General features: G+C 36.9%; 1 protein-coding gene across 27 annotated transcripts in view; it reads left to right on the top strand.

Moving 5' to 3' along the window:
* The first annotated feature begins 2,795 nt into the window (after positions 1-2,795).
* pax2 (paired box 2) overlaps positions 2,796-19,068 on the top strand; it is a 38,524-nt gene continuing 22,251 nt past the window's right edge. For 3 of the 27 annotated variants that reach the window (XM_015394147.1, XM_015393494.1, XM_015393989.1), the window contains exons 1-7: positions 7,176-7,809; positions 8,911-9,091; positions 9,495-9,515; positions 9,923-10,120; positions 13,036-13,121; positions 13,248-13,367; positions 14,274-14,318. In XM_015394147.1, coding sequence (XP_015249633.1) covers positions 7,767-7,809; positions 8,911-9,091; positions 9,495-9,515; positions 9,923-10,120; positions 13,036-13,121; positions 13,248-13,367; positions 14,274-14,318 — 694 coding nt within the window. In that variant the 5' untranslated portion in view covers positions 7,176-7,766. Of the gene's footprint in view, positions 2,836-7,174; positions 7,810-8,910; positions 9,092-9,494; positions 9,516-9,922; positions 10,121-13,035; positions 13,122-13,247; positions 13,368-14,273; positions 14,319-19,068 lie in introns of those variants that run through there. The other 24 variants (XM_015393025.1, XM_015393743.1, XM_015393662.1 and 21 more) reach the window with 18 other exon arrangements.

The following is a 19,068-nucleotide window of genomic DNA, read 5'->3' as shown; positions in this document are numbered from 1 at the left end:
ATGTATCAAGAAAACAAAAAAATTCTCTAAAATAATTTTTGTTTTGGATGTACGGTAATTGGAAAAAGTATATATCCCATGCAAAAAGTAAGCCATGTTACATAGCATGTATTGTCCTTGAAATGATCCTATAGTTGGTGTCTGATTTAATGTATGATTCTAAATAAAATGTCTGTTTCAGTAGTTTTTAGTGAGGACTGGATTTATGTATCTCTATTTCAGTATATTAGACCTTAACATGAGATCTAGGGCCCTTACCTTTCAAAAGCCAATATTGGTTTAGCATTTGGACCTCAGAATAAAGAAAATAAATAAAACAGTTTTTAAATCTGGACTTTTCCACAGTGATTCTAACAGTCTTTTAAGAGAAATCTTTATGTGTTCATCAATATTTTTCTTTATTTTGAATTTTTCTTATAATTTGCATTAGAAGTTTTTTTTCTTTTTTTTTTTTTTTTTTTCTTTCTCATTTGTTTGGGATTTTTTTTCCACATATCTTCAAAGGGAAGCCAAGATATTGGTCTCAAGTATGGTTGAGTGTAGCATTGAAAGAAAAAGAGCTTCACCAGGACACTAGTCTTGCACGAGGCAGCACTGAGTAGTATCACTAGTGATAAAGAGCTTTTTGTTTTATTAAGTCAGAAAAGAAGCAGGGAACTAATGTATCCCTCATAGTTGATACAAAGGAAAGGCACAGGCTGGTGAACAGGGTTCCAGTGGCCTCAGAGTGAGGAAAGGGAGGTGGTGCCAAAAGAAAGAGGAGCAAGCAGGGTGAAAGGTATGAGGTGTGTTTAATGTTCAGCCCATAGGCAAGTGGGACCCTATTTAAAAAAAAAGAGAGAGAAATGGGGAAGGGGGAGGTGGCTGGACTGGAGTGTGAGGACAAAGAGGAAATAAGCAGGTGAGAATACAAGAAGTGCACAGATACCTTAACATCAGCCTACCCTTTGCACAGATGCTGCTTTCCTTCCTTTCCGGGTGGCCCTCTCACACAGAGTAGACACTGTTGACCAGCCTGTGCCATAAAGATCTCTTCCCCTGTAACTAACATCACTCCCCTCTGTCATTTCCCATTCTATATCTCCTCATAACCCATAAATGTGCTGTGTGTAGAACTGAGAAGCTTTGCAATAACTTGGACTTCATACAGATTTATGACATCCTTAGATATGTTCCTTTTGTGTTAAAGTTCTATGGAGACTTTTGTCTACTTACATTCTTTTTTTTCACTCTTTAACCAGTATTTTTGTTGTTGTTGATTTGTTTGTTTAAGCACATTTTGAAAATATAAGCTTATATATTAACCCTGCATGTGCTGGAGATTTCTTTCTGATAAAAAGTAGTTGTTTCTATCCTCTGTTGTCACTTTCTCTCTCAAGGGGAAATTGTGGCCTGCAATTTGGTATATTGCATCTGGTATTCATCAGCTCACCTTTATTGCACAGACAATAAGGTCAGATATATTATGACCTGGATCTGATGTTTGTAGCAAAGTTTCCATGAAGAAATAAAACTGACTGAATTCCACACAAATGGATTTTGTTTTAATCCTGCAGAATTGAAATGAAATAAATTATATCTATTTCAGTGAGACACGCTCATTAATCAACGGTGGAACACAGTTAGTTTAAAATATTAAGAAATAAACTTAAACCTAGGGGGGGGGGAATTAAAAATTTTAGATATTTAGTTTAGATTAGCGTTTAAAATACGTTTTAAAAAATTAACTCTTTTTTCGAATTGCTCACATAGACCACATTTGCAAATAATTGATTTAATATTTATTTCCCTTCTGAAGATTCTTTTTTATTCCCTTTTTTGCATGTGAAAGAACATTTTTTCTGTGTCTTTAAATCCATGAAACTAATTTAGATGTGCAGCACGCCATGGCGTTATAATGTTTTCAAAAGCTGACAGAAAAGTGGCCCTCTTGTCTAAATGACATTTTAAGTAAGGAACAGATCACTTCCATCTGAGTATAAAGCGCTTCACAATATCCATTACTGGTCCTTGGTCCAGTGGCAGCCTTATAGCCATGTCTGAACTTCAAGCACTGTAAAGAGTCTTATAACACAAAATGTTTGTTAAATAGCCGATAGAAAAGCTATAATCTTTTAATGTTGGCTTTATGGCTTCACCACGCTCTGCTGTTCTTGTGGATACTGTAATATTGCATTTTTACTGGTTATTCATCTGTTAATGTTCCACTTACTAAGTTTTATACTCTCCCTTTATACATTTTTAGTATACTCGGACAATGTTAAACACACAAAGAAACTTTACTGTATAATAAGCTTTTCTGACTGCTCAGTTCTGCTGCAGGTTTAAAAACAAATCATGCATAAATACAGGACTAATTATTGTATCATTCGCTGTATTAAGATTACCGGTAAGAGAAAACCACATTATTAATAACATATTCTATTTGTATAGGAACAAGATCATATTAAAGAATAAAGAAGGGAACAGTACAGATTCATTTTCATCGCACTGTGTTAAATTGTAGGGGTGCAGCTGTATGCAAAATAAAGTCTTATTTTTTATTTGTCGTTGGCGAGTTTTACACTTCAATTTAATTCTGACTTTTTTTTTTTTTTTTGCTCTCTACTTTATCAGTTCGTAGCTCATTGGAGCAGGGTTGCTTCCTCTTTTTGTTGTCGCCCAAACCGTTTAGTTTTGGATGATCGGTCAAAGATTCTGACAACCAGCGGGGAGAAGCGCGCACACCCGGCCGGGGAGTGAGCGCGGGAGGCCGGGCAGATCTACTGGGCTGCGTCGGAGGGAGACGCTCCATTAGACAAGGGAGAGCCATGCCTCACAGCGCGGGTCGATCAGGTAAAGATCTTTGCGTCTCTGCCTCACACTAATGTCAGCATTTGTTTTCAGGTATCAGACATTTGCTTAAAAAAATCATCTGAATGTTATTCAAGCAATTGAACAAAACAAAGCATTTTTTTTTTTTTTTTTGTAAATGATTATGGTATTTAACTTGTTTATTCAGGTCAAAACGTTGGGCAATATTATTATTATTATTATTACTATTATTATAATTATCTTTCGAATATTTTTTTTTATTACCTTAATTAAAGGTATAGATCACTACCTAATTCACCTCTCAATTTGGGGGGTTAAACTGGGAAAGATCAATGGGAAAACTGTTGTAATGATCTAATTAATTATGGCAAAATTAAAAGCAAGTACAAAATCAATCTGGGATGGTGTCGAGAATAGAGTCAAATTGATATCCATCTGCTCCCGTTATAGAGCACATGAATAGGCAATCTGAGGACGCAGCTGATATCCTGCAGAGTGGCAGAGCCTATCCATATGGCTTCCAGTGTCAGGAGACTCCAAATCATTGTGGGATGCTGCAAGGGACTCTTGATATGATGCTGATGTTTTAACTAATAGGTGAGGGGATACAAATAGAAAACTGAGGTTTTCTTCACTCTGAAGGGTCACGGCCTGTAAAGTTTAGTCGTTTATCTTAAGTCTATAGTTAGATTTTTGCAGATATAATGCATCGAATGCAATAACTTTTTTTATATTCAAAACGTATCAGGGAAATTGCAGATAAACTGCATTGTTAATCTGTAATTATGCAATACATTTATATATTCAGGTTTATATTTTAAGGTAAATAAAACTTCATATTGAAATATTATAAATCATCCAAAAATGACTTTAGACTGGTTATGGGAAGCATGAATGGGTTCTGATGACTATCAGAAAACAAGAGCCTTATCGATCGGTGCCTATGCGTGCATCACGGCCCATATGTTTGTAAACGGAAGTAAAAGATTTGCTCGCCTCTCCATGAGAATTTGTCACCCTCCACTACATTTACACCTTTCAACTTTTTCCTTATCCATTTTCCTTATTTTATAGATCATCACAAATTAACTATTTTCTAATATTTTCTATTTTTGTTTAGTTATTCTGCTTTGTTGCTTGCTTTAAAAACATTTAAATCATTAGGAATTATGGAAATCTGTGTGACACTAAAGAGTCTGAAACACTTTAAAGCTGCTGTTCCAGAGATCTTTATTGCACAAAACCCGAAAAGGCTGATCTCTCCATGCAGGCCCTTCAGTGGCCCGGACCTTTTTTTTTTTTTTTTAAGAGGGAGGGCTGAAGTCATGACTAACAGCTTCTTAATCATCGCGCCGTTTGTTTTGCTGTAGCGCCGTGACACGGGGACGTTATGGAAGCAGTGCGGAGAGGTATACGGGGGCAAATAGGGCTGTTGTGGGCGAAATAGCAGCAGCTTTAGGGCAAAAGTGCACTGACGTGTGAAATTACAGCCGATGGTGCTACATATTGTACCAGAAGCTCCTTTCCACCCCCTTTCAAAATGAAAAAAAAAAAAAAAAATGCAGAAACAACAAGAGGGATCGTCCTCAAACTTGTCCAGAGGGGAACGATGGACGCACCGAGCAGCCATTAGTCTATTAAACTTCTAGAAAACAACAGCCACTGATGGTAACGTTACTATATATCTGATTAAAGTCAAATCTAAGCAAATCGATGCAAATAATAAATTGTGTGGGTTACACTATAGAAATTAACTTTGGGTAGACCATTATAATTACATTAAAATCAGGCACATTGGTTTAAGATAACGGCTCCCTCATTCTTGGCTTCTTTTTAATAAAAACACTGCCTACTTTGGCATTTTGAATCAAAAGTATTGAAAGACATTGGTTCAATAAAGTGTTATTGGTGTGCAGCATGGAGCAGATAGTGGCTAAAATATTTTTTCATCTGGTTGGTATTTTGAATTAAATTAACCAAAAACTTAGAGAAAGTTTTTAATAGGGTGACTTTAATGGTGTGGTGAGTGGGGACTCTCCTTTCATTCCTTCTTTAACTTTTATCACAGCTAATTGATTTTTAGTAAATAGTCATGAAAATGTTCATAACTTTGTTAACTTTCTTTAAATGGAAAATTGTTTTCCTTGTTGACAAACCAATTTTTGCAATGATATAGCAAACTGTTCATTTTCAACCAATATCAATATTTCTGTATATTTAATTTGGTTGGTTTTTAGCTATATTTTTGAGTAGAAATTATTAAAATCCAACTAAAAGATACCTAAATACATACAATTTTCATGAATTTAAAATTGTACTTATTCAGCGAAAAAAATTACAATTCAGTAGTTTATTTTATATCTACCAAAATTTATAAATTTTTTGTTCTTTTCTAGTTCTAGTTCTAACTATTATGTTTTATACTGACCTACACATGGAGTTTGTATCATTTATATTTTGCTAATCTATGTGACAAGTAAGTTATTGTCAGTTAGCTGGTTAAGGTATGGGCTACATTATTACTGAGATAAACCTTAAATTTAATATGAGAAGCAAAAAAAAGTTCCTGAAAGCATCAGCCAATAGATGCTGCTTATTTGCATTAAGAACTTCCTGCATGAGGCTCATATTGTTGCTTGATCTTAGCTCTGTTGGAGTTGGATGCAAAATACAGCTCTTGCCACAAAAAGCAAAAAGCATTTTCTGAATAGCAAGTGTTATGAAAGTTTGTTACTTACAAACTCTCATAAGGCCAGAAGTGACAAGTTGATATATTTACAATTATTACAACCTTCATGTGGTCTGTTGGCCACTGCACACAAAGGTCAACATCTTCATTAAATTGTTCCTTTTTTATATATTTCTCCAAATAGGTGTTAGGAGTTAGCCATTATTGGATATTACATCTACAACATGTTACATCAAATCTAAATGATTTAATAATACTCAAAACATTACGAAATTCATTTTTAAGTGTAACAAATCGAGCCCATACACCTAAGGAGGTTGCCCACTTGCTCTGGTAGAAAGGGAAAGGAGAGACATACCAAGGCAAGGCAAGGCAAGGCAAATTCATTTGTATAGCACAATTCAGTACAAAGACAATGCGAAGTGCTTTACATGATTAAAATATAGGAAAATAAAACAGCATTAAAGCAAGTAGAAAATAAAAATAAAAAAATGCAGAAACAAAAAAGAAAATAAAAAAGTTGAACTAATGATGTTTCATTTGAACTGCTTAACTAGAACTACCAGCCTACATAGGCTTTTAACATTTATTTCTAAAACATATTGCTTGTGACCTAAAATAATTGATATTCTTTCTTTGATCCTTTGAATAACAAACAAACTGTTACCTATAAATTAAATTAGTTTAAATAATAAAATAGGGAACTTTATTTTCTAATTAAAAATATTGAAATCAATCAGAGTAATCCAGTTTCGCAAATGTAATTGCTTGAATTTTGACTATTTGTTTTATAAGGGAACGTACTGATAACCTCATAGATGTTACTCCAATCTCTACATATCTTAATTTACGAGCATCTTGAATGTTTTCTTTTCATTTCTTTTTCGACTTCCGGAGGTGATTCGGGCGCGTAATTTCCCCTCAGCTTCAACCTTTGGCCCGGCCGGCCTCAGCAGCTCCAGCTTGCATGTAGAAACCAGCTCCGCACAGCGGGCTGTCTATCCTTCTGTATGAGCGCCATCTACAGAGTAGAAGCGAGCACAGGCAACTAGATGATGATGATGATGGTGATGATGATGGCCTACTGACTGACTCTCTTTCACCTTCTTCTCTGAACATATCCGATCAAATGCGCACACAAAAGGCAGCCTACAGAAGAAACTATACTTTCTTGTCACTTATAGTAGTTTTTTTTTTTTTTATGAAGATTTTTAAGCGAACCAGGCAATGAATCCACAATGCAGGTGTGTAAAAATCTGAAGTATTTTGTTATGCAATCCTAAAAAAAAAAATGTTTCTTGCATCCAAACATGTAAGCATCCCATATCGGTTCTTTTCGTGTAAACATCTGATAGAACACATCCTAACATCTCATCTACTCCAATGCCTTTAATTTCCTTGATTCTTCACCCCAAAGTCTCATCATTTCCCATTCCGTCTCCCTCCCCTTCCTGGCTGTCGGATGCAGGGACCTCCTCATTTGAGCTGCAGGTTTTTTTTTTTTACGTTGGCGAATCACAAAGTGTTGGAATCTATTGCCTTTGTCTGACAAGTCATCCATCTCTATGCAAGGGGATCTGTGGGATGGAGGTAGGCAAGGAGGAGAGGAGGGGGTTTTAGTGGGGGGTGATGGGGGGGATCTGTGGGACTGCGGCTTTTAGAAACAGACACAGGAGAAGAGGGGTTTCATTCTAAACCCAAAGCTTCATGCAGGCACAGCCCCGTTCCGGAGGTTGAGGGTGGACGCAGTGCTCTGTCTCCTCTCTGTCCATGTTGCTGTTGTCATCTCCGCCCCTTATCTGACTGAAGCGCACAGCACCGCCGGTCCAGCACGCTGTCACAGGAGAGAAGGAGGGGGGAGAGGATTTTCTCTTTTTATTCCTTTCTTCCTTCGTCTGAGTGGAGCCTCACAGTTTATATACCGGCTCGTTTCGTTTCCCTCACGATGTCCTCCAAACACGCAGAGTGATACAAGTTTTAGAGCCAAATGTTGAGGCAGCCGGTGCGCTTTGCACACGCGTGGGTCATGCGCTGCACCTGACAGGCTCTCTTCTATACTTTTTTTGTTTTTTTTGTTGTTGTTTTTTTAAGGGAAAAAAACTTAAGAAGTTGAAGCACAAGCGGACTCCATCCAACGCGGACTGTTTTTTTGTTCTTCACCAAAACAAATCCCTATTTATTTCTTTTTTTTATTTGTTTAAAGCTGCATCACAAAGGCGAAACGGCGACCACAGTCGATTACCTTTCTTTCCTTTGCTATCCCATGGATATTCACTGCAAAGCAGACCCCTTCTCGGCTATGCACCGTGAGTATGCTGAATTAGTTTATAGAGCGAAACATCTCTGTGATGTGGCTTTCACTCCGCCTTAAATTAGATTATCCGCGGAAGTTAGCCAATTCCCACAAAAAAAAGACAAGACTAACGATTAAAAAGATGCACATCTTAAACAGATTGTGGTTTTAAAGCTTTTTGCTAACTTTTTTCAATTAAAAATCTCCAAACGTTTACTTAAAACAAAAATTGCATGTTTTCTTGCAACCTTCTTATGAATGCATCTTTTTTTCTTATAGAAATTGCTTTTTTTATTAATACATGTAAGTTCAAACCACAGAAAAATATTATTCATGTGACTAGGAATTAAAAAAAAAATATAGCTATATATGCCAATTTTTTTAAGACAGGCTTCACTGAAACATGTGTATGTTTTTACATTATATTATTAATTACTAACTTGTAAAGCTTCTTATTTAAATTATGAACACCTCGATTTAAATACAGAGCTTTTTATTACCTGGGGCAATAGGAGCCTCATTGTGAGCAAACGAGATCTCGCTGTGTGTAAATGCAGGTAAACGTGTCCCATTATTCACTATTTGTTTCACTTTAAGGTGAGGGTGATGCAAATGTAAAAGTGAGCTGGTTCATTGTTTTTCTTCTATCCTTTCATTTTTATTTTTTTCTTTACTCCATAGACCTATGATATGGGTAAAAGAAGACCCGGGCTGTCACTAAATTATTGATATGCCCTCCTTCGCACAATCCGCGTTGGTAATATGAGTTATCAAAGCTTATTTTAATTATTTACAATAATTGTAGCGAGGAAAATTAAACAGGTAGGAAACATGATAAGTACGACATGTGTTAAGCTGCAGAGGGGGATATGCTCATGGGGGAAAAAAAATATTATTTAAAAAAAACAGGATTTTTTTTTCTTCAATTTCCTATATGATAAAAACGAAAAATATTTATTTTATCAGCCCATATATAAAATAATAATAATGATGCTATACTCTTTTTATAAGATTTTGATGCAAACTGAAAACTGCATTAAACGGACATGCATAAACAGCAGTGTGTGTCCTGTCTGCGGGTATGTAATGTTATGTCCCCCTCCTCGCGTTGTTGTTGTATCCCACGCAGGGCACGGCGGTGTGAACCAGCTCGGCGGGGTGTTTGTGAACGGCAGACCCCTCCCGGACGTGGTGCGGCAGAGGATTGTGGAGTTAGCCCACCAGGGCGTCCGGCCCTGCGACATCTCCCGACAGCTACGGGTCAGTCACGGCTGTGTCAGCAAAATCCTCGGCAGGTAAAAGAGAGGAGGGCCCATCATCCAGTGTGTGCGTGAGCGTGCGTGTTTTTCAGGCATCTTTTTTTTTTTTTTTTTTTTTTTGTAGAATATATATGCGCATCTTGATCTCTCACAGCTTCAGCCAAGATCTCTTCTTGAGCTTTCATTTCATTCATCATTCTTTAATTAAGTGGCGGATTTTGCCTCCTCGCAATGGAAAAACGTCACAATATTGTCAGAAAAAAATGGAGAGATTCTTAAACTTTTATGATTAAAAGAAACATGAGAATGTGTAGGAATTCAGATCCTATTTAAGTAATTTGCAGTTCATATTGACAGGGGAAAAAAAACACATGCGAACATCTAAATAGGTTTTTTTTTTCTTAAGAGCACCAATAATTTTGACATATATTTTTTTCAGCTATCAGAAGGCATTTCAGAGGTATTTCATTTCACACACACTGAATGTTTGTCACCTACATTTACCAATTGGGCACGGTGGCATTTGGTGCATGCTACTGATAGAGGGGAAAACTAGAATAAAAAAAATAATAATAATGTGCTCTTAAAGCATTTGTTTTGTCCTGTCTGCCCTATATTTTATTTTAATTAAAATATTTTATGCTCGCCTTCCAGCTGACGCTTAATTAGCCCCCTAAAATGCTCCTGGACCAATTAATATATTCTATTCGTGGGTAATTATTTGCAATAAATGTACATAACTGCAAAAAAGCCGATGGAATAAGCGTTGTTAATATGTTAAAAAGCCACCTTTCTTATTTATCATATTACATTTAATGAACGGAGGCGGGAATCCATTCAGGAAGGGTCCATTTGTCCCCAATGCAGGTACTACGAGACCGGCAGTATTAAACCCGGAGTCATCGGTGGCTCCAAACCAAAGGTCGCAACTCCGAAAGTGGTGGATAAAATCGCAGAGTACAAGCGCCAGAATCCCACCATGTTTGCCTGGGAGATAAGGGACCGATTACTGGCTGAAGGGGTCTGCGACAACGACACTGTTCCAAGTGTTTCATCCATCAACAGGTTGGTGCAATTTGTTCTTTATTATTCATTTATTCAGCGTGTGGCAAAATTTATCTTAAAAGTGCGCTCAGATAAAATTATTTCCTTATTTTAAAGGAATCTTTTATTTTTTTATTTTCTATAAGAAAAACTAAAAAAAATAAATAAATAAAAGATAGAAATAAACAAAAATGAATGACTGGCGGAATATATTTGGCTGCCGAGGTTGACCGGGGGTGGTCAAGTAAGTGCAATTCAATCCCCGATGTGCGGCCCTCCACAACACGGAGGCACCGTGGGGCCCCGAAGGATCACATCTGTCTCGATAAAAACCGATCGATACCTGCGTAACCAGATCCAGAGGCGGAGGGAAATACCCAACACAGACGCTCAATACGCGGACCACACTGACATGGAGCCCCCTCACTAATATCCACGACTGTCAAATATAATGTTCAAATTAATACCAAATATAATGTTGTTGTTTTTTAGTTATTGTGAAATAAAAAGTAACTGATTCTTGAAAAGTCCTAAAAGGTAGTGAAAGAAAAAAACGCATTTTTATTATTTAAAATAATATCCACTCTAAGTCTTTTCTTTAGATATAAAGGTTCTGGTTTTAAAAAAAACGGGCTGAAAGGCTGCAGAATTAAAGAAAAAGTCCCCTAGCCAGTAATGAACCTTAGTTAGAAGGCACTGTTCCAGAGAGCTGATCCAGAGCATTACATTTTAATGAGATGAAAACAGTCTCATAACACAACCAGTTAAAATCAAGGAACATGTATGAAAACTGATGAAAGAAAACAGAAAAGAAGGATTTTCTTTCTGTTTTTCCACACATTCATCAAAGCAGTTCTTTTTTCTCATCTGGTTATTGACACTGGTTATTTAATTTATTTGTTACTGTTTTGTTTTATGTTACTGTTGGAAACTTTAGAATTTATTTGTTATAAGGAAGTCTGTGTCCATAGAAACCAAGGTGTTTTCTAGTCTTTTTATTAATAATTAACAACTCAGATAAAGCCAAACAACACTAAGTTCTCAGAGGGAATTTATTCCTCTGATCTATTCAGATATAAAGAGTATTTCTTTATTGAACTTTTTTTGTTAAAACATTATAAAGTTAAATTGAATTCCAGAAACACAAAATGGTAAAGTATTAGAATGTGTTTAGTGTTATTATTGTAAGAAGATTCTAGAAAAGGAATAATAAAATTAATTCACTGGAGGATATGAATTAACTCTAGTGGTGGTCTACTGTTAAGGTGTCTAATTCCTGCTCTTTTGACAAAACCGCTTAGTTTTAAACATAATTTCCCATTATTGATTTTTAAAGATGACAAAAGACAGGTTGTAGTTTGTTTCTAGTCTCCTTCCTGATGGAGAAAATTAATAATAAGCTTTCCATCTGCATTGAAAAGTAGTTTGATGGCTTTTACTCAACATATTCTATTTTTTACACAGCAGAGTAACAGCAAAGTCATTAGCTCACCAGCTCAGATTGCTTTTTCAATACGAGCAACACACAACTCGAAACAAAAGTCCTTGAATTTACGAGACTCCCTCAAGTCATGAGGTCAGATAACTGTTGTGATGAGATGTTGGAAATTCAAATAAAATATTGATGTGGGATTTTCTGGAGGAGGCTACTTGCCTTTTGTTGCCCTGCCTGAAGGAGAGAGTAGTGGAGGACAAAGTGAGATAGTGTGGAGAATGAAAAGAGTCTAAGTTTAACCCTTTAGCTGATGGATTCCTGGTGACTTTGTGCACGCTTAGTGTCAGTCACCTCATCTGCAGCCTGTAAATGTCTGTTCTTGACACATGTTTGCAGCCAGATGTAATTCCATGTGGGATTATGTCGCTGTCTGTTAATGAATGATCTCATGTTCTCCTGTCAATCAAAAGATCACTATAGTAATGTCTCAATGTGATCATGTCCCAGAAGAGAAGATTTTACAGAATGGCAGCATGATTTGATCAAAGCTTTCCTTAGAGTTTACACTTCAGTTTTTTTGTTTTGTATTTATATATATATATAGATGTGTTTATTGTTTAGAAGTGAAGAAAGGATTTAAACACACTGGATGTGGTGTTGGACTCTGCTTGAGCCACCGAGACACTATTGCTAACCTGTCATATTTAATTTATAGATCACAATTTGCATTTGCTGTTTCTCTCCAAGCAGCTGTCGTCAACTTCTCTGCCTGGGGGTTCCAGTCAATAGACTACACAATATTTAGGCAGTAAAAAAAAAAAAATACTCTTAAGAAATATATACATTGGTGAGAGGATTGGAGAAAGAAAAATAAAGGAATACCGAGGAGAAATTTGGTTTGAGAAATGGCTTTTATAAAGTACAGTATGGCAATGCTAGACAGAAAAGGGTGGAGAAATAATAAAAGTGCTTGAAGAAGAGAGATCAGCTTCCAGATATAGAGTGAGAGAGAAAAGAGAGTGTGTGGGGTGCAGGAGAGGGAGATTATTAGAGTTGGCCAGGTAGAGCCAGTGAAGCTGATCATTGAGGTGAATTGATGTGATTTCATGCTTTGTTTGCAAGATCATTCAGACCAAAGTGCAATGAAGACTTTCCCGCCACATCACATCTTACTTGTATGGGGGACTTTATCATATTTCTAACCTCAGAATCCAACTAGATTGAATCCACAATCTCCAGGGGGCAGCCCTTATTCAGCTGCACACAAGTAGCAGAGAGATTGGACCTAAAGCCCAGAGATTGGCTATTTGTGACAGGGACAGGTCAGAATATGAGGATATACGCAAGTCTACAAATGGCAGGAGCGCTTTGTACATGCACAGACATAAAGTGGATGTGATACGGCGTGTTTAAGCGTTCAAGGCTGGGCTGGTTTGATGTGAAGTCTGCACACTGTCCAAACCGCTATTGATTGATCCGTGTCTGTTGTTCACTTTATCAGGATTATCCGCACTAAAGTCCAGCAGCAATTCCACCCGTCCCCTGATGGATCTGTCACGCCACTCTCCACACCCGGCCACACCATAGGTGAGCGAATTAATGAAGCAGATTAAAGGGCAAAACAAAAAAGACAATTGGTGGAGAAAGAAAAACTTTGAAAAATTTGAAACAAGATCAAGTGTGCACACACACTAACACAACTTTCACCATCAGTGCCCAGCACAGCCTCGCCTCCCGTGACCAGTGCCTCGAACAATCCAGTTGGATCCTACTCTATCAATGGCATTCTTGGTATCCCCCGCTCCAACAGCGAGAAGAGGAAACGGGATGATGGTAAGGGAAAAGACAAAATCCCTTTGTTTGCTTTTTTTTTTCAGCCTTTTTAATCCATCTCATCTCTCTTTTCCCACTTTTTTTTCCCGCTGTGTGTGAAAAAGTTGGCATTTATGATAGCACTGCAGCCAAGACAGGGCTTCTGTATGTTGTCTCCTGTGACTTGTTATGGTGTTACATCGGGCGGACCTGAATGTTCAGAGACCACTTTGATCCAATCAGCTTCATTTTAACCATACAGATATATGGCTACAGAGAAATATCTCTATTTGACACCACTCACACTGCATATAGCTGTCATTACACGTCTAATCTCCCTTGACGAGTCATCAGTATTGCTGCCTCTATCCCCATGAACTCACAAAAGGCAGAAAAACCTCCTCTGCGATCTAGATATCATCAATTAACCTTCAGTCATTTCATTTTTTGCTCTACGTAACACAGCAGGGATGTTTTGCTTTTGCCTTTTGAAAAAGAAGAATAAAAAGTGTATTTTACTAAAAAAAGAACCCAAGAATTGGCAAGAGAGCAGGTGTACACACATTCAAAGATTATTTGAAAGGTTTTCCAGTTAAAGCCAAGAGTTTGTTTTTTTTTCCATCATTCCTGGGCAGAGCAGGAGAATGGACACACAATGCCCAAGGGCTAATAGATTATCGGTTGTGCAAACAATTGGCTTTTTTAATGCCTATGAATTAACATGTCCCCGGTGGAGGCCTGAACAGGTGTAGGAACAGACCGGCGGAGGCAGGGCAGCGGCTGTGTGTGTGTGTGTGTGTGTGTGTGTGTGTGTGTTTGTGTGGGCACATCACGGATGTTGGTTGGGATGATGTGCTTTAAAATGATCTCAGAGAGCACTGATGAAAACAGGCCACTTCCTTTCCTTTTATGTTTCTGTCTCTTTAGTTCTCTGGAGTGGCAACCACTTGGATGGAAGGAAAATAGGACATTGTAAGTTGAAGTTAGACAACCTTTTTTTCTTGTTTGCTTTGCTCAATCAATTCAACCACATATCCTCCCCTCTTACCTACAGCTTTTATTTATTTATTTATTTATTTATTTATTTATTTATTTATCCTTGTTTGTTGCTCACCAAGTGTGGCGGGAAAATATTTTTTTCCAATAAATAATCTCCAGAGTAATTAAATTAAATTAACCTAAAGCAACTGTGGAAAATCATATTTTCCATCTAATAGCAGGCAGTTCAATACTAATCTATTCTGTGTTTTTTTTTTATTAACATCAAACAGCAGCGTTTATATATTTATAGTGAATAATAAATGGAGTATATTGTGAGAAATATCTTTGTCCTTAAATTAAAATCTCTATTTTTTTGTAGTATGATATAGAATTATGGATCATTATGTTTGGCTGCATTGTCACTTTTTCTTAAAAATAAGAATAGCCTGCTTTGTTTCTTTTTTATCCGAATCTAAAAACTGACATATCTTAATTTTTTTAATCAAACTTTATAGCACTACAATATAAAAGGTTTCATAATAAGACAGTCCAGTACATTTCTAGAAGTAGAAATGTTTAATGGTAACAGCAAGAAGAAGGTGAGTAAAGCCACATTACCTTAACTTAGTCAACTTTACGCAGATGACTCACTGATGTTTTAAAGCTACAGGTATTTCTACCCTATACATTCTCATTGTGGTCTGTCATAAGATACATTTTACAAAGAATTCCTTGTTTGATTTTTCTTAAGTGAGCATCTCTTCAGTTTTTTGAAGGAAATGTGTTTATTTTATATTTTTTTCTTTTTTTTTTTGCTGCATTTGAACTTTTTTAAGATGGGCTTGAATTGATATATTGTGTATCCCTAAAGCACTCGGGAATGATTTCAGCTGCAACCAACAGTCTTTAATTGAATCAAAATTTCTTTAGTGTAGTAAATTACAAAACAATTAAACTACACGGTAACCAAGTAAATTCCTTAATGTATAAATAACCAGATAGAAATCTAAAAAACAAAAGACTAAGTTCTGCTAAGATTTTTTTGTTCCTCATTAAAACGCTTTGCGGAGGATTCCTTGGTATTCACTGTATGTTTTGCAAAAGAAAAGCAAACTGTTCTAAATTTGAATTTATCATGTGATTTTCTCTGCATATTCTCAAACCTTACAGATGTTCTTTTATAGGAAGGTATGGTATGTTCCTACTATGGATTGTTCCACTAAGGTGTTGGCTTGTGGGTCTTGTATGACTTAAGTCAGTGGTTGCCCTTTCAGGAAGAAAAAGGTCCCCATTACTGCAGGGCTGTAGAGATAATGTAGTGTGACACGCGTTATGTACACCTGGTACCCTGTAAGATGAGCCTCAGGGACGCCGGTGCCATAAGAGCTATTAATCTGTCCTTGTCATGTGTTATTGCAAATTAAAAGTAGCATGTTACACCGGACAGCTCACGTAAGAGAAAAAAAACAAAAAAAAAAACAGTTTTGTGAGGAAAGGAGGGAAAAGGCAGCTCCTGGCAGATTCAACAGGAATGGGGCAGTGTTTCATTTTAGGATTTATGGATATTACTCCTACTTTTACATGAAACAGTGTTTGGGAGTTTGCAGTTTTAAATGCTTCTCTCATTTAAAATATAGTGACATTTAAAAAGATCTTGCAATTGTGCGGAGAAAAGCTATTAATTCACAAATCAACCCACCAACCCCTCCCATCCGTACGCCCCCAATCCCCTCCCTGTATCTTGGATGTGCAAGCTATCGAAAAGACAAAAGAAATAGCCTTAAGGGGGGGAAAGAGAGAGTCTCACCCTATCTGTGGAGAGATTGGTTTGCATGTCTGCAAGCAGTGATACCAATTATGCCAGGGTAGGGAGTATGCGTCTCAATGCACCTCGCTCCCCTCCCTCACACCTTCATCCCCACCACCCAGCTCAGAATCTATCCATAGCCAGATTTATTTGTGTATCTCATTATGGGGAATGGAATGTGGTTCCTGCCAAATGCATTAATAGTAAAGTGGAGGAAATTAGCCCGTTGTACAGCATGTTCTCCCTCAGTCGTTTAAACCTATGGCTTGTGGAGTTGAAGCCAAGAAAAGTCAAGAGAGGACTAGGTGACAACTGCTGAGCGTAAAAAAAAAGTTTCTTCAACTCTGTTATATTTTCAGGATTTATTGCCAGTTCCTGTGTGGACTCTTAAGTTTCATTTATTTTTTTAAATAAATCGCAGCTAATAGCAGACTAAGATATGAGCGAATTTTGAGATTTATTGAGGACTCAGCTGGCCTTGGGGTCCAAAAGCACCACAAATATAAATTCAGCCATAATCATTTAAAGATTGTATGAGAAAATATGATATTCTGCTGTTGTTTGTAGTAAATTAGGGACGAAATGTTGTTGTTTTCTGAACATGAAATTGCCTCACAGTTTTGGAATCTGTCAAAAGTTGATAAACAACAAAGAACATATTGAAAAGTCATTTATTTTTCCTTTGATGTAATTATATTAAAAAAATAAGAACTTTCTGCATTTTAAAAGAAGTGGAATCAAAAGAACTGAGATTGAGGACATAGTAGTTATAGTTGGTAGATATACATAAGTTTATTCCTGAACAAAAAAGTCCTATAATATTTTTTATTAGAATACAAAACAGTTACATTTATCAAAAAACCTTCAGCATATTTTTCTTTTAATGTATTATAGCTCTTCAGGGAATAAAAATCAGATTGAGTCAAAATTCTAATTAGCAAGTCAGATAATGAAGTAGTATAAAGCTGATCACTGCATTTTTCCTTTTCTCATAGCAGCTGGGCCCCAAAACATACATAGCAACCCTTCTCTCACATATGAACTATTGCATCTGGCTTCAGTAGAAGTTTTTGCCTCAGATTAAGTTCTGATTAGTAATCCCCACATCTATAGATTACGTTAGTTCTCTTCTGGTGTTACCATGCAGTAATAGGTTACACCTCGATGCTGTTTGCAGTCAGGTTGCCATGACCCAAAACTGTTCTTTCTTCTCGATGTTGCACAGAACCCAGAGGAGCTCCTGGGAGGACAGGCAGCAGGGAGCTACAGTGATAAATTATATGAAGAAAGCAAAGGTCATAACTTGTGATTGTAGCGTGGGTGTGGGATGAGTGCAGAAGGAGACCTGATGAGTATGTGAGAGCTGAGAAAGAAATATCGCCTCTACGTTCATGACACAAAGAGCGATCACTGTAAGCTACCTGAATCATAACAACCTTGCTCAAAAGCTTGAGAGGGGGAAAATACAACTTTGATTGGTTTTACATTTTGTTTTTGGGCCTTTTTGGACATTGTTTTGTGCAGATATTTTAACACATACTGCCCATTTGTGAAGTTTAAATCAGTCAGTGAAGGGATTTGAACCAGGGCCTAAACTGGTTGACTGGTCAAGCCACTCCATGACAATGAGTCAATAGAGGAGCACTTTAAAAAATAAATGCATCCAGACTGAGAGAGAAAAATGGAATCATGAGGTCTATAATGGCCTTGATTTTGTGTTTGTATGTGTGTGTAAGAGAGACAGAGAGAGAGAAAGAGAAAGAGAGAAGCACAGGTTTGAGAGGGGGCCACAGAGCGTAACATAGAGACAAGAAGCTGTTAGGGCCCTGACAGTAGGAGAGGCACAAAAGGGGTCCACACCGTTTTTCTCCCCCTTCTTCTTTCTTCAACATTTCATTTCTTCTCCTATTGTCCCCCTCTTCTTCATCTGTCCTCAAACAGCATGACTGCTTGAAACCACGTATATTGCTGTAAACAACATAGAATGAGATCACTTTGAAAAATATATAATATAATAAGGTGGGGACTCACTTTGTAGAGAGGAATCATGTCAGAGAAAAGTCAATTATGGGCAGCAATGCTGAGAATTAATGGAGCGTTGCGTTGCTCCACATGAGGAGGGGAGAAAAAGGCGCAGGAAAAGGAGGGAATTCATTAATTGCATTTCCAGAAATATACACCACACAAGATGGCAAAGCTAAACGACAGGATGGTACAAAGGAGATAAAAAGCAGAAAAGGACAAAAAAATCTGAATCAGAGATGAGCAATGAGTCATATTAGCAAGTCAGTGATGTAAAATTGGGCTTGTTAGCAAACTATTCTACCTTTAATTCAATCTTGAATGAGGATTTCTCGAAAACAGATCAGTCTAACTCAAAATTATATTTGTATACACACAAGAGTATTCACTACTCTTTTTTTTATAACATCTGTTTTTAGCTGTAATGATACTTGGACAAAAGTAGCTCGAATGTACAAGATAGTTCAGGTTTTTTGAACAAAGGTTATATATCCATACATATAAAAAAAAAAACATATGATCTAATCCGTAAGAGCGTAACCTAGTGTTAAACTTAGCTTTGCGCTTCAGTACATTATAGCCATTATTAAATCAATTCAAACCTGTAAGGTCACAACAGCTTTATAAAATGCACTTGCCCATGAGGCTGATGTGGGCATTAAAAAGAATGTTAAAGATAATGAGCAGAGACCATTAGCAGTTTGCTTTTTTTTTGGCCAGAGAAAAGCTTAAGACAGAAATGTTATCATGATTTTTTCTTACTTACGTTTTGAATGAGGCTCTGTTAAAAGGCTTAGCAGTTAATATACCTGCAGCAGATAATGGTCTTTATGACTTAATGTATTACAGAACTAAATTATCTGGTCTTAGCAGCTAAAACTCAGAACAACTTCCAGTGGGGCCAATACCAAA

This window comes from Cyprinodon variegatus, unplaced genomic scaffold (genome assembly GCF_000732505.1).
Source record: "Cyprinodon variegatus isolate N-32 unplaced genomic scaffold, C_variegatus-1.0 Scaffold1, whole genome shotgun sequence".
NCBI lineage: Eukaryota > Metazoa > Chordata > Actinopteri > Cyprinodontiformes > Cyprinodontidae > Cyprinodon > Cyprinodon variegatus.
This window is presented reverse-complemented; position numbering and strand designations above follow the sequence as displayed.